This window comes from Rhea americana, unplaced genomic scaffold, assembly GCF_003343005.1.
Source record: "Rhea americana isolate MKP2758 unplaced genomic scaffold, rheAme1 scaffold_175, whole genome shotgun sequence".
NCBI lineage: Eukaryota > Metazoa > Chordata > Aves > Rheiformes > Rheidae > Rhea > Rhea americana.
Window position 1 is genome coordinate 1,629,358 of NW_028185872.1, and position 15,167 is coordinate 1,644,524.

The following is a 15,167-nucleotide window of genomic DNA, read 5'->3' on the forward strand; positions in this document are numbered from 1 at the left end:
ACAAACACCTACAGATCCAGTCACTTTCACAAAACGTCTCTGGCTAGATAAGAAACCGTGCTGCCTTTGGTGCCTTTTATTGGCTGCAGCTGTTTGAGAGCTGTAATATTAAAATCATTTTCRTAAAAGCAGATTTCATTTCTCCCAGTTCTTGATACTTATGTCTCACTTCGGTCCAGCTGATTTCTTGTGACATGCAGTTGCCATCTGTGTTGCAGTAGGAGACTCAAGATGGGAAGTAGCTTGAAGAGAAAACTTTAAGGTGYCCAAACCAGTGTTTAGTTAAGCCCGAAGAAGTAGATGCCAAAAGAAACTSTTAAGCATTTTTTTCTAGATTTGTGCTAATGCATTTGGTGATTTTGATTCTRCTGCCTCCCTCAACTGTTTTATATAAACCTGTGTTGAACGTTTCTGCCTCGGCACAACCACCACATGGCGAAGTGTGGAAATCTCCCTGGGCCGTGCTCTGGCAGTAAATTTCRGCGGTGACTGAGAGGATTACTTTGATCACATGAATAATGAAAGTGCTTAAGTGTTGTTTGATAGACTTATCCCTAAGAGTCCTAACTTAAAATCTTCGTTGATGTGTCTTCTGCCCAATCCTTCTTYTAGCCCTGACTGTCGGTGGTGGTGCTTAGGGATTTTTTTGACAAGTGTAGGCCAGTTAACTGGAGCTTTGTTTGGACAGGACCCCACATGCACTAAAGCAAGTTCAGGTTTCATTTATAAAGTCACTGAAGAATAAGCAACTCTTTCATAGCATATATAAGGTTTGGATTTTTTTTTTTTTTTAATTACACTTCACTGTGAAAATACGGGTTTGTGAAGAAGCCTGTCTAAATCTTTATAGAGGAAAATAATGTGAAAACATGAGTTAATGCCTCGCAGGGAGGGAACTGAACCTTTCTTCTTGGGAGAAGGGTATTTAACTGGATTTATGCTCATCAGTTGCCAATCCTAGCATTCCTTCATCAAAAGTCAGCCTAGAAAGGAGAAATTACTAACTTAAAATGTTACAATTGCATAAATTCAATTGCTGTATAGATGACAAAGAATCAGGCAGTGATACAGGTTCAAATTGTCCAAGATGTGGTAAGGAGGAAATTTCCCAATGTTTTCTTTGCAAGCAGCAGAAACATATTACATACTGCAGTAAGCAGTCTTACATGAAAATACGTATTCTTGAAGTCAGTATTGTTCTGACCCATCTGGAGAGCAGTAGCTCTGAACTGTTGCCCAGCTCTTACCATACTTATGGAGGATATTATAATGAACCTACAGCTGCCCTTGCCAACCAAAAAGTACGGAGTCGGTATTTTATTACACCTTCAGTGTGTGGGATAAGGCTGCTTTCCATTTGTCTCCTTTGGTGGTGTTCTGCTTACATGCACCAGTAAATGAACTATTACATATTAAAGCCTGCTGGGCAAAAGTTCAAATTAAATCATGCCATCTGACCACAATTACACCATTCTCAGGCAACTGAAGTGTATTTTTGTGAGACTTTACATAAACATTACATTGTACATGTAACCAAATACGCACCATAATCATTGTTACAGAATGCACCCATTTAAACGCACTTACATTGTTTAAGATGGTATCAGTTTCTCATCATATATAACGAGTGAAACAAAAGCTGACAGCTAACTGAAGCTCAGAAAAGGAGTGTTGAAAACTTTTTTTATTATTATTAACTAGTGGCTTGTTCTAGTTGTTTTCGCATTTATTGTTTTCACTTTAAGAATCTCGGTCTAGAGGAAGCCCTCATCTTGCTTTTCTTTCTTACGGTGTAATATTCCATCTTTAAACAAATCTACTTTTAAGACAAATTTGTTCCTGCAATCCTTGTTCACAGGGGTAAGTACAGAGGCCTGTGACTTTATTTTATACYGCTAAACTCTCTCTCTTAGAAATCAGCCTAGAATCTCTCAGGCATGTATGAACAGTGGGACTGAAGTCCAGACTTCTTCCATTTTTTCACTATGGAGCATCCGTGCGCTTTATTGTGGAATATATTTACAGCTCCTTTAAATCTGTTATTTCCTAATAAGCAGGAGCAGCCTCTCTAATCTCTATTTCAGACTATTTTCAGCTTTTTACAGTTTGCTCCCTATGGTTGGCAACAACATCCGCGTGAAACACCGCCCTGTTTGCAGGCATCCACACTTCTGGGAAAGGGTTAAGCAGGTTCTGCTGATTCACTGAGGTAGGTGACTCATTACCCCACCGGACAGAGGGGAAGTGGCTGTCTGGAGGGAGAGGATTCATACAATATGAAGTCAGAGGAGACCATTGTGAACACCGAGTTGGACTGAAAGAGCCGGAAAGGCTCTATAGTTAAAACTCAGGATTATCAGCTCTACAGGCAGGCAGGTTAAAGGCTGTCCGAGGGACCGGGCCGTGCTTCTGGAGCGCTGGCAGAGCCGAGCTGGGGTAGGAAGTCCGCGCTGGAAGTTGCTGCACTGGTAAAGCCATGTCTGGGCTGTCCTTGAAAGCAGTTGAGAAAAGGCACAGCTTAGTTCCTTCTGAAGCTTTTTTAACATATCRGATCCATGAATCACATTCCTGAAGACTCTTACACAGTTTTTAAAGTGGTGTCCCGCAAAACTCAGGCTTCTTTAAAGTACACTTTGACATCTGAGAATACTTCCTTTTGTATGTTTGGTCTTCGTTTCATAATATTTATCTATAGTGAATGTATTAAGAAATGCAGAAGGAAATGAATTATTCAATATCCTTATGAACGTTAATGTTTTCCAGGTGTGTATCAGTTGGTAATTGGTGCATAACGTTCTTCTTTCTTACTATTGACAAAATTCTGGTCTTTGTGAAAACTACAAATTGTTCCCAGTAATCTTGAGCAGTTTCTGTTTGGTAAGCCTCTGCAGGTAATCCTCTTAAAAAAAAAAAAAAAGAAAGAGAAAAAAAAAAGAAAAAAAACCCTTACCTATTTGCACAGAGGCTCTGTCCCTTCTGTACTGTAGTCAAACCATATAAGCACTGATACGTACTTAAGTCCAAATAAACTGTATTTATCACTACTTCAGTGTTCTGCCACTTGCCAAACAGTTGATTATCTTTAATGTACTTGTAAATTGTTATTTTTTTGGCCTTGATTATTGTGACCAAGTAAAAGTTACCCTATTCATTAAATGCCTCTGCTACAGTTAGACTCCTTGAATCAACTTCCTAGTAAGCTACACCTGTCCTTTAGGAAAAACAATAGTGAGATTTGATGCATTGTTCCTTGGCTTATGCACATCCTGTGTCATTCCTAAACATGCCTAAGTTTGCCTAGAACTATCAAGGTCAAGGCCATTGCTTCTGTTGTCCGTGCCTCAGTGAGCCACCGGCTTGTGCTGACCTTTCATCTAACTCACTGACTTTAATTTCTAATGAAATAAAGGCCCTCTGTGAGGTTCAGACTGTCCTTTAGATAATAAATTTCTCAGTAAAATAGAAAAGGATTACTCCTTCTAAATGTAGATGATAAATTTGATAACAGTTATTTACTTCCTGCCGCTCTGACCCTCTCCTCCCCTCCACATCCTGGGGAAAAAATAGAGGAATCCAGCAATAGATCAAAAAATGAAGGCTTCGTTTGAAAAAGGGTGTGAGAATTTCAAAATTGAGGTCAGCAGTAAAACACTAACAGGAAAAAGCCTAGAGATGCATAAAAACAATTCCCTGTCAATCTCTTATACATAGCAATGAAAAGTGTTGTAATAGCTGACACAACAGCTGCACTTTTTCACCTCCATTTTTTTAACTCTAGTTTTGAGGAACCTGCATTGTAGAAATTCACATTTTGGCTGATGGGTACGATCCCCTCATGCTGATTCAAAAGAAAGAACTTTGTTTTCCAATGGAATTAGGAGCATTTTCCCTGTTTCCTAATTGTGTGCAAGTTCTTGCAGGGGTATCTTTGTTAAGCAGTAATAAATTTGTAGACCCAGCTCTGYCTTTCAGCTACAGAATCTTTCCTCTTTGTTTTTCATATAATTAGAGCTTAAATAACCAAAAATCAAGTATTTTGCTCCATTRAGTAAAAGTGACATAACCCATAAATAATAAATGTACCTATGAAGAATGAATAACCAAGGTCTAATTAATCCATAGTTGCAATAAGTGCCTGTAGTGGTTGCTTCATGTTCAGAATTATGAATATATAGAGATAACATTAGGTTATCAGTGCAATGAAGTTACTTGCTGATGTAGCAGTAACATAACCCRTTGCCTTCTTTGATTGCAGGGAGACTTATCTGTCACAGCCTTTTTAAATATCTTTACCTGGTCTGTAGAACAATGAGGAGGATTACATGTTCCTSGTCATTTTTCAGACATGGAGCTACCTATTCTCACTTCTGATCCTGGAACTAGATTTTAGACTGATAATGGATGAAATATCTCTTAAAAACATCAGGGAAAATAATTTCTATGTTGCTAAGCATCCTGTGCTTTTTGAAGGAGGGAGGAGGAAGAAACTCGCCATACTGTCTCCTTTCCTGACCCTTTGTTCCATGCAAACTTGAATTGCTTGTGCTGTTTATCTTAACTTCTTGTGCAATCTTTCCTCAAGCCTCGTGTCAAAATATCCTAGTTTGAGACAATGGTTTAAACTGATCAAAACATAACATCAGAAAAACCCTTTCAATCATAACAGTCTCCTAGCTCTGAGCTGCTAGGAAGTAATTCAGTGGAAAAAATATTAAATTATCACAAATAAAGTCTGTAACAAAAGTTATATTTTTTTAACTTCTAGAAAACTCAAATTTCACTGCAGAATTACTGAGCAGAGTAGGGCTTGAAGTATGGCTGGATGGCTGAACCATGACTATTCTGTCTTCCCCTTTTGAGGGGGAATTCCTAAAACAGGAATGAGGGTAGCTAAGTGAAAACTGATCAAGTAAACCAGACTGAGTCATTGGATTGTGTACTGTGCTCTGCAAGAACATGGTCAAAATGTTTTGTCATAAATGCCAGACCATTTCGTATTTTTAATATGAAAATTTCTTGGAAATATTTACCGTATCTGCTTTCTCCTTCGACCCTTCCCTCCTCCATGGACTCTCYGCCACCTCAATCTTATTCTCCTGTATGTTTAAGGATTTAGCTGTAATACTGACCCATCAATATAGCTCCTAATTTACACAGGTAATATTTTTGCATGAAATAGTGTGAGATTCAACTTTTAGGCTGTTTGCTAATAGTTATCCTACTGCTAACAAGCAGCCAAACTGTTGTTGTTTGTGTGGGGATTCGTGTTTTTTTTTTTCCTGAAAGAATATGAGAAATTAACTTTGCTTATTTATAAGCTGCCATGAAATTTGTCAGAATCCATTGCAGCTTCCACTAAAACTACAACCATGCCAGTGACCAGCTATTACTATAGCTATACTTGAACAATTGTGAAATTAACTCCAGCACTTATTTTCTTCAGATTCAGTTATAAAATTACATGACGCTTGTCAAGAAGATGGTTTGCCATTTCAGTTCTCACATGCCATAACTACTTTGTGAACAGCTGCTCCAGAAGGATCTTAGTCCTTTTGTTCCTGCCTGAACTAAAGTGAAGAGGTAAATTAAATCAGGAAGGAAATAACAGTAAGTAAGTGTGACACCAGTGTCTGCTGTCCTCTAACTGAAGCCTAGCAGAATTAATTCTGCACGTACATCTGTGTTTAAAGATTTAAAATTTAAGTGAGACTCCCTAATATGGCAAGAATTCTACACAGTCATCTTATTAGCCATGTTGTAAATGCTTTTAACGCATTTACTATCATTCTACTTGCTTGCTCACCTTTTTAATTAAAAGCTCAAAAGCCTGGCTTAAAAATGCACTAGGCCATAAAGGAAAACAATGAAAACAATGACTTTTGACCAGCTCTCAAGGGGAAAGTCCTTGACCCTGGGGGAATGGGAAGGGGTGGGGGTGTGCATGGGTTTTTTTTGTGCATACCTGTTTAATACTGAGTGTGATTATTTCTATGGAAGAACACTTGCATGGTGAGGGGGAAAAGAAAACGCTAACAGAGGCAGAAGAATGCTGAGTATTAGAACCTTTTATTTTTCCCAATACTTCTGTATTATTCTATTGTATAAGAATGCTCTTTATAAGAGCAGAAAAGTTATAAATCTGTTCTGTTTGGAGTATGTGTGTGTTCAGTCTGTAAATTCACATGCTATTGCAATCCTTTTTTCTGTAACTAGTTCAGTGCATCTCTGCTGTCTGCAGCTTCACAGTGGCACCACCTTGTGGTATAATTTTTTGAAACAGATTTTTAAAAACTCTCCCATCTAATATATTTATTAGATTATATTCCAGGACCTTGCATCTGAATACTACCAGCAGTTCTCTTCCCAAATCTGTTTAACCATAATAAATAAATAAACCTCCTCCTCTTAATTTGTAGGAAGAAAAAGAAGAGCAAGAATTGTAGTCTTGCCTCTCAAACCTATGGTTTGCCTCTTAACAAATAGCCTAGATAGCTGATCTGCCACACAGATTCAATTAAAAAAAAAGGGGGGGGGGGAAACAGTAACAGAAACATGACAGGGTGAAATGCCAGAAAAGCATACAATTCATTATAATCTCTAATATAACTTAAGGAAGATTGGAAAATGAAGAACTCGTTTTGTTGTTGTTGCTTTTTAAGATTTTTTTTTTTTTTTTTTTAGTTCAGAATTTCCAATGTTTTGTCAAGGTTAAAGATCTTACAATACAGTTTAGGCCCACTACAACGTACAGGAACAGATGGCAGAGTATCCTCCCTTGAATGATATCCAAATGGACTCTGGATTAATACTCTGATGCCATGTATTTTTATCAGTATCAACGTATTCTAGGGCAAAGTGTTAATATGGAATGTGAAGATCAGGAATACCTAACTATTTTAATCATGTGCCCATTTAACTTTTATCATACATTAGTTGATGCTAGCTTAGATGCTGAGAGTTTAGCCTAGAGGAAAATCCTTGTACTATAGGAAATCTTTAGCAAACATATTGAAAAATATAGCTATTTATTAGATATATTAAATAGAATCATTACCTGCCCATGTGAATATATTCACATCTGATTCAGTTTTTACTGTTCTAACACACACACACACTACTCACAAAACTGAAAAATAGTTACAGTCTTAGAAATTTTGTGAGATTAATGCAAGAAGGTCTTCTAGTGCGGTGTTCTTGCAGTAAAGCTTTAGTTGAGAACCTTTTTTCAAAATCACAGCGTGGTGTAACTGGAGATAACTTGTTCCAAAGCTGTGAAGCTGTCCAGGAAGTCCTCCTCTTCAATCCCAAATTTAGTGTACTGGTGAATATAGGCTCTGTGTGTTGAAGTCACATAAGATATGAAGAACATTAGAACATAGAAATGAAGAATCTGACACATTAAATCAGACTTTATGGGTTGGTTAGCGTAACAACATCAAATAAAGATCAGTTTCCACTCCATAACCACATTGGTTAGTTTCTACTGTTATCTCTTGAACTCATTTTGTAATTCATAGTGACTGATATGCCATGACTTATTTCAAATACAGCGTTTTTAACTTTAAGCAATGCACACGGAGACAAAATTGCAGCTAACAGATTTGAGCTAACTGGGCAACGAGAGGAGCTGTGATTATTAAATGAGAGAGGTAATTTATGGATTTGAGATGTAATGTCTAACTCTGTGTGGGCAAGACACCTAGCTTCTTATCAGTGGTGTTTTTTGTAGCAAGTGGTAAAACTAGGAACAGAGCTAGTGGAATCTGCTTTCCTCCTTTTCACCACAAAATTTCTGTGCAAGAAACTCATGTTTAGGAGGTATCTGCTGTGACACCCAGTTGCCTTGGCCTCATGATGATGGAAGTAAAGAGGCAATGATTTCCAAGTCTCTGGATTCTAATGAAAAATGAAACTAAAGAAATGAGTCTTATAAAATACAGAAACCTTTAAATGGTTTTGAACTGACCCAGAATTTGTTTCCTGAATTGTGAAACACATCTATATACAACTTAGAAATTGTATAATCAATAGAAGAGTTTGTGTGTGTTATTTTTGGAACAGTCATTCTGAAATACAAAAGTCTAACTTTTAGGAGAGATATTACTGAGGAAAGTGTCAAATTTACAGAACTAGAATATATAGCCTTACTTATGCATAGAACATGGGTGCTCTTCTGTGTTCTTCACGCATAAAGACATTTCCTCTAAAGTGCAGGAAAAGTCTTCATGCTTATTCACCATTACTTTACCTTGCTGAAAGAAAAAGTAATTTTCACAATGATTTTACTCCCAGTGAAGACATTGGCAACTACAAATGAAGTATCTTTTTTTTTTTTTTTTTGCTTACTTGGAAGCAAACATATTCCAAGCTTTTCCTACAAGGTCGTCAAGACGTTTCAGCAGGAACTGGCTATTGCTGACCAAAGCAGCGGACTTCTCATACTTGTTAAATGCTCGTGGTGTTTTCCACAGGTTAAAAGCATCCTGGGGGTTCAGCCATGACGTATATAGTGCTGGATCTTGGAAACTTCCTGTAGCAGAAACAAAACAGCCCTTCTGTTTTGTACACTTGTTACACTTCTGAAGCAAGYGTAAAGTTACAAAAGCCACTGCATCTTGAACTCAGTAGTCCTATGTGGCTTAATTAGTGCAGGTGCCCAACTACTGTGTTTGGCAGATCAGTTCAAGCTTTAAAAAAAAATCTGAAAAATGGTAAGCCTGTTTAAAAGGTAATTGTTTTAAACAGATTCATTAGATTATCTAGCAGAGTACTCTTGTGTTGGTACTTCATATGCAAGCTATGTTTGTCACTCCAGAAGCAACTAAATATATTTTCAGACAATATAGCCAAGAATCCTGTCCCATATACAGACTTCAATCTCTTCCTCCTTCCCTGAAGTGCTTCAGGAAACACAGAAATCTTACTTGTAAGTACAACTGCCCCAACATTACAAGGTGTTTGCAGAGGAAATAGTGACCTTACTAGTCAAACATGTGGTCTTGGGTTTTTTTTCCCACTGTCRTTAGAAATTGTTGCAAAGAAAAGAATTGGATGTGAAACAGTAATTACTGAGGTGTTGCATTATTCCTTCTCACCTACGTCTACATTGTGCATATCCTTTCCTCGCAGGATAACCAGATTGGCAATGGAAGTATTGAAATGCAGTGACTTGCTTGTGGAATGTTTGGAGGGAATGGAGGAGCCTGGACATGGTGGTCTTACTTGCCAATCAATACCTAAGAAGAGGTTTTGGCAACAAAGAAGAGATAACAAGAAATTAATATTTCATGAAATACAGATTCAGACTAGCCGAAGAGTCAGATGTTAACTAATACTGTGCCCCAAACTAAGATCATACTAGGGTCTGTAGTTTCTGCATGTTAATTAAGCAGCAATTACACAATTCTGGGTGAGAAATAGAGCTAATCCATCAGTGTTTACGAAGCATTGCATGTTAGTCACTRATCTTAGCAGAGAAAATTTATACTGTTTCTGTAGTTAGCAATTTGCTATCCCATTCTTTGCATAACTGGAAACTATATTGAATTCTCTGTGTAAATGATACGGGAAGGCTAAGAATATGACTTCTATTAGTAGATGGTGTAACAAACATAAGCATAGCAGAACTAGCAATCCAAAGAATGTTCCAATTGAATCATGTAAATTAAGTCAAAAAACTGTTGGTTTGTTTTGCATATTTTCAATAGTTATAATTAACTGAGATGTCTGGGAGCAAAAACAGGAGCAGACTGGGAGCTGCTGTGGCAGCTGAGTGAATAGCTAAAGGAGCAGCTGACTATGCAKAGGCAAATTCCTGCTGTCTGAGGGTAGCAGCTCCTTTCTGAACTGAATAAGCTAGTTATYGAGTGCCATAAAACAGTAAGCTTTATTTCAGCTGTAGAAAATTAAATAGTGATGGATATTGAAGATGAGCGAATGCTTTTTACCTTCCTCCATTGTAGCATTAGCAATAAGCATCTGTCTTAAATGTTTGATGAGCCCAGGCCAACTGAATGTGCTGTATGCTAGGGAGTTTTCAGGCATCTGAGGTATGTTACGAAGACCCAACATCTTGAATTCAGGATGTGGAACTAAGGTCTCCATTAAGTCTCCTGCAAAAAGAAGCAACAACTGCTCAAGTTTGCCAAAAATACTGCATAGGTTAGTTGACAYGTGAGAGAGAATGAGTGAGATGAGAATGAGGAATTTTACATAGACCTAGTAATTAAGGTAAGAAGCAATGCAGGATACATACTATTCCATAACTTTGATAGATATGGACACATGCATTAGACAAAATAATGCAAAGTCATCCTACATTCTACTGAGTTTTACGTAAGCATATTAGTAGCTTTTATTTTACAATTTAGGCTTGTCTTGCTCAAAATCTGAAGGCCTTATGCGCCGCTAAAGACTGACAGGCATAAACAAAAGGGTTTTTTTTTATAAGCACATCCCTTTGCAATATAATTTKTCCTTAAAGATACAAATTGGTGCCTTGTTGCCACCAATTTGTATGCTACCCTACCTTCTGTCTAAGCTAAACACAACCCTTTCATTTGGTTTAAGTTAATATAAACTTCCAACCTAACACAAAACCCACTGCAAAAATGACTGCCCTGCATAAGTTTCCTCTGAAATATAAATCATTACAAGGGTGATAGTAGTAACTCAAAAAAGGGGAAACAGAGGGATTTCTGGTAATGAAAGAAACTGGAAGTAGGGGTTTATACTCTTGACTGCTACAAAATTGGGGCTGAACTTCTAAGTCCTTTAGTCTTTTGCTTCTGTTATCCTATATTAAAAATTGGGTAGTATCTAAGAGAACTTAAAGGCACAAAATAAGGTTGTTATAGAGCTGTGTGAGAATGCATTAGGAGTTATAATATAGTTAAATACCTAATGCRCTTCTGCTATAGTGTGAGGCACCTTCTGCTGTGTAAATGGGCTGGAAAACACTTCCTAGCTGATGTGCAATGACTTGATTTACGTCTCTGAAGGAGATCTGTTTAATAGTCATGAGTTGAGCACAAATCTTGTGAATGACATCATTTTCATGAACAAGAAGTGCATCTGATGAGTGGTACAGATGTGACAGGGTCAGAATGGAGTTGTAGTTTTGAACAATGACCTGGAAGCAGAAAACCATACACACAACTGAGATTCAAACAACTTCATCTCATTCTAGTTTATATTCCTGTGGCTACTATAATTTCCATAGTTATAGTTTAGAAGGTGATTCATTTTCTTTGCCAAAGTTAGGTTAGGAGCTAGCATAGCTTTCTCACAAAGAGCAAGACTTGTTAAAACCATGTAGTCAGTCTCAGTTCATCCAAGCATGCTAGAATAAAGTCTCTCTTGGAGCCAATTACAATACTGAGATACTATCATAGCTACATAACATTTCATACAATCTAACATTCTCATTAGCTAGTAGAGCTTCCGAAGATACTCTATTAAGACTAATGTAAGAACTAAGGTATAAACTTTTTTATTGCTATTAGCTTCAGATTTTAGTGACATTTTGATGGTAATTTTAAAATATTCTTTTCTTGTGTGATACCATCTATATCAACTATTAGGCAAACAATTCATTAGCTGTATTGCCTTCTGTCATATTGAACTTACAAAAAGTAAAATTTTTCTCTTTTCTAGCCTCTTTCAGTTGCTGACATTTTATGTTTTACTTCTAGTAAACAGTCTGTTTATTTACATTGCTATTCTTTTACAATTACGATTAAAATTTTGCTGAGTATCTCAGGGACATACGACATTCACCTCACCAGTTCCATATGGCCAGATAACATGATTTAGTATAAATGAGGCTGGAAAAGCGTCCTTTAAACACTGGGTCACAAATGCTCCCAGGCCAGATCCTGTACCACCAGCCATGCTCATTGTTACGAAAAATCCACTGAGTCGATCACATTTCTCTGCTTCTTTTTGTACCAGATTCATGATTATATCTTTGTGTTTAGGTCCATGAACAGAGTAACTGTCGAGTAAGAGAGAAGGCAGCAAGACATGGCAGATTATATTAAAATAAAAGCAATAACATCAACCTACTCATAAAGCGCACTTTTTTAGTTATGTAACGTACTGCTGTGTCACCAGTTCTACCTCTTGGAAACAATCTTCAGCTGTGTAGCAAAATAACAGCTGTTTATAAAATGTGCTTATGGTTGCTTTGTGTTTTTTAATATATTTATCACTGTTCTAAAATAGTCTTCACTGTAAATGCCAATTTCACATTGCAAAAAGCAGTCTGTTAAAAAATTTGCTATTCTATGTACTGCTAATCTATTGTAAAAATAAAAAGTTAATGTTACACATTCTGTACTCGCACACCTGCAGCAATACCATTCCTTCAGTGTCTAGGCTGCTCATCAGCCTCCACAGCTATGTGAAGAGAGTTTGAAATGATTGTTCATACCCATTTGCCCAGTTGTTCCCAGACCCTTGTTTCTGACAGAAGTGCGACCGATCACTATACTTCCAGTAGCCAGACCTGGCAGCTATTGATAAGGTCTGGCTGATTACTTTGGGTTCCATGTCAACAAGCACAGCCCGGGCAACAGGTACTGGGGAGGAAGAAAAATAAAACTAAGAATAATTTGCATATCTTAGAATTTGTTTACATAAGACGATCTGACTTGTACTAAGGCCCAAACTGTATYCCTCCAACCCATATAAACTGAACTATTAACTTCAATGTGACAGTTGATGTACATAAAGGTGTGGAAAGCAGAGCYTGGCAACGTTCTAAGTTTCTGGAAAACCATCTATTGTTCCAAAGAGGAGCGATCTGAACTCTAGAGACCTTCCATGAAAGAAAACATTCATTTCATAACACTGAACTGGGATTTGATATGACCATGCTCCATGTTCTGATCTATATAAAATGGAAAGCAGAGATGTTGGAAGGAAAGATTTTTTTACGCATATGTAGCCCAGCTTCCAGCTCTGTTATTGGAATGCTTGTTCTGTGGCCTCAAGTGCTTTACTGCACTGTGGTTTTGTCTTTGGAAGAGACCTCCTGAGGAGATGGTTGTGACAATTCTTTAAGAATGACAGTAAAGCTCATTCTTCAACAGAAGTAATAGCGTGTATTATTTTTGTACACTTATCTATACTATGCTGGAAAAAAAACCCTCTATGGGAAACTAAAGTCCTTATATGCTGTACCTCCAGATTTTTCCTCACTGAAAAAGCGTTCCTTGCAAGCATCACGGTAGGATTCATTCTCCTTCTTGGAGCACAATCCATGCGTGCCATGGACGTCACTGCAGATAGCATTAAACACCTCATGCCCGATTTGATTGCCACACTGACCAAGCTGGACTGTGACTATTGACATTCTTACTCACTTTGTATTTAACCCTGGAAAGGAAAAGTACACCTTTTAGTTACTGTGGGAAGAGAGAGAGAGAAAAAAAAAGTTCTTTCAGGTAGATTCCTGATCAGTTTTGCATCTTTTGCCAACTCTAGTGAGGAGAAAAAGCCAATGCTACCACAACTGGCTGTTCCTGGGGAAATTATGTCTGTCAGCACTTTATCCTGAATGCCTAAAAAAAAATGCTGGTGACTGTTTAAAGTCTGTTTACTGTTGTTATATATCTTAACAGAACTGAAATCAACCGCACAGCAAGGTCAAGTCTGTGTTCTCAGTTCTGCTTAGTAAAGCGGAGTTAAAAAAAAAAAAGCTAATTAGAAATCCAGTTAAGCCCTCAGATGATAATAAACATACTAAGAAAGTACTAGATGCCTTTAGAAATGTGATGCCTGTTTGCAAAGCCAGCTGATTTCCAGTTGCCTACTGCTATGGGCCAGATGCCAAAATCAGCTGAAGTGACAAAAGAATCCCCTAGAGCATTCACCTTTCTCCAACCATAGAGGCAATTTTTTTGACATGATACTGGTATGCTTGACCCTTTTTCCACTCAGTTTTTATAGTAACCGTGGTTTCTCACTCTTCYATTTTTWTTCTTTTCTTTTTCCACAATGACAAAGTCAATTATTTGAACTCACATCATTATTCTGGGCTCCTACTTTACATTACTGTCCCAGCTGTGCCACAGCACGTCTGTAACAGTGTTCCTAGGATAACTGCCGGTGGCCGTAATTCGATCCTGCTGCACTTTGTAGGCAGCTACGTGCTATTTTTTTTTTTTTTCCTTCCTGTGCTGGATTTCAGCGATTCTGCTCGTCCACACCAGGCCGCGCGTCAGRCTCGCTCCTCACTGCAGGGAATAAATACAGCTGAGCAGAATCCTCACAAATCGCCCTGGCGCAGGCCCGCAGCGGCTGGGGACTCGCGGCGACGCGTGGCCSGAGGGCGGCCGCCGCCCGCGCCCTCACGCCACAGGCCCGGCCCGCCATGTTGCCGCAGCTGCCCACCTCGCTCGGCCCCCTCTCCCTTTCCAAAGTCGCTTCACCCTGACGGCCCACGCCCGCTCGCACCTCCCCGCGGGCACAGCCGCCCTCCCCGCGGTGCTGCTCCCCGCCCGGGCAGCGCCCCGGCCGCCCCTGGCCCCGGCTGCTCCCCCTCAGAGCTGACCTCGGCGCCCCGCGCGGAGGCGCTCACGCCCTGACGGCGCATGCGCGCGCCCCTTCCTCCCCGAGCCCTCCGCTTCGGCCCGRGACGCGCCTTCCAACGACCCGCTTCGCGCATGCTCAGAGGCAGCTTCGGGCAGCTCGAGGCAAGGGTCAGGCTCGCGGGCTTCACRGAGCATAGTACGCATGCTCGCAGCGAGAGGCTTCGCTGTGTCCTCTGCGCACGCTCCGTGCCGGGAGCAAGGGAGAAGGGGCGCGAACTGAGCATGCTCCGCTGCGGCGCCGAGCCGCGCAGCCCGGCGGGGTGCCCGCTGCGCATGCTCAGTGCGGCCCCCCACCACCGCCGGGCYAGGCGGTGCGCCTGCGCGGTGCCCGGAGTCGGGGCGGGGGCGCAGGCGCGCTGAGGCCTGGCAGCCGGCGATGGCGGCCGTGGCGGAGTTGGGGGGTGCGGGCCCATGAGGCGGCCCAGGCCCCGCGGACTCAGCACAGCGAGGAAGGGGCGGCGGCGCCGCTGCTCGCACCGGCGCTATGGCGGGCGTCTTCGACATCGACCTGGACCAGCCCGAGGACGCGGCTTCGGACGAGGAGCTGGAGGAGGGGGTGAGAGGGGGGAG

General features: G+C 40.0%; 2 protein-coding genes across 4 annotated transcripts in view; one reads left to right on the forward strand and one right to left on the reverse strand.

The window, feature by feature from the left end:
• Positions 1-6,047: 6,047 nt before the first annotated feature.
• TUBD1 (tubulin delta 1) lies at positions 6,048-14,657 on the reverse strand. 3 transcript variants are annotated; one of them, XR_014895376.1, is made up of 11 exons: positions 14,558-14,657; positions 14,029-14,240; positions 13,186-13,380; positions 12,434-12,581; positions 11,779-11,995; positions 10,900-11,131; positions 9,948-10,112; positions 9,096-9,236; positions 8,347-8,530; positions 8,149-8,252; positions 7,251-7,334 (listed from the first exon to the last, which is right to left on the reverse strand). XR_014895376.1 is itself a non-coding variant. In XM_085301351.1 (10 exons), exons 3-10 carry the CDS (start codon positions 13,355-13,357, stop codon positions 7,232-7,234), a joined length of 1,362 nt encoding a protein of 453 aa, XP_085157477.1. In that variant the 5' UTR covers positions 13,358-13,380; positions 14,029-14,240; positions 14,558-14,657; the 3' UTR covers positions 6,048-7,231. The 3 variants fall into 3 exon arrangements, 2 of the variants coding, with proteins under 2 accessions (XP_085157477.1, XP_085157478.1); XM_085301351.1 differs by lacking the exon at positions 8,149-8,252 and having other exon boundaries at positions 6,048-7,334; XM_085301352.1 differs by lacking the exons at positions 8,149-8,252; positions 14,029-14,240 and having other exon boundaries at positions 6,048-7,334.
• A 272-nt stretch (positions 14,658-14,929) lies between these two features.
• RPS6KB1 (ribosomal protein S6 kinase B1) overlaps positions 14,930-15,167 on the forward strand; it is an 18,261-nt gene continuing 18,023 nt past the window's right edge. The window contains exon 1 of the mRNA XM_085301353.1: positions 14,930-15,153. Coding sequence (XP_085157479.1) covers positions 15,082-15,153 — 72 coding nt within the window. The 5' untranslated portion in view covers positions 14,930-15,081. The remainder of the gene's footprint in view (positions 15,154-15,167) is intronic.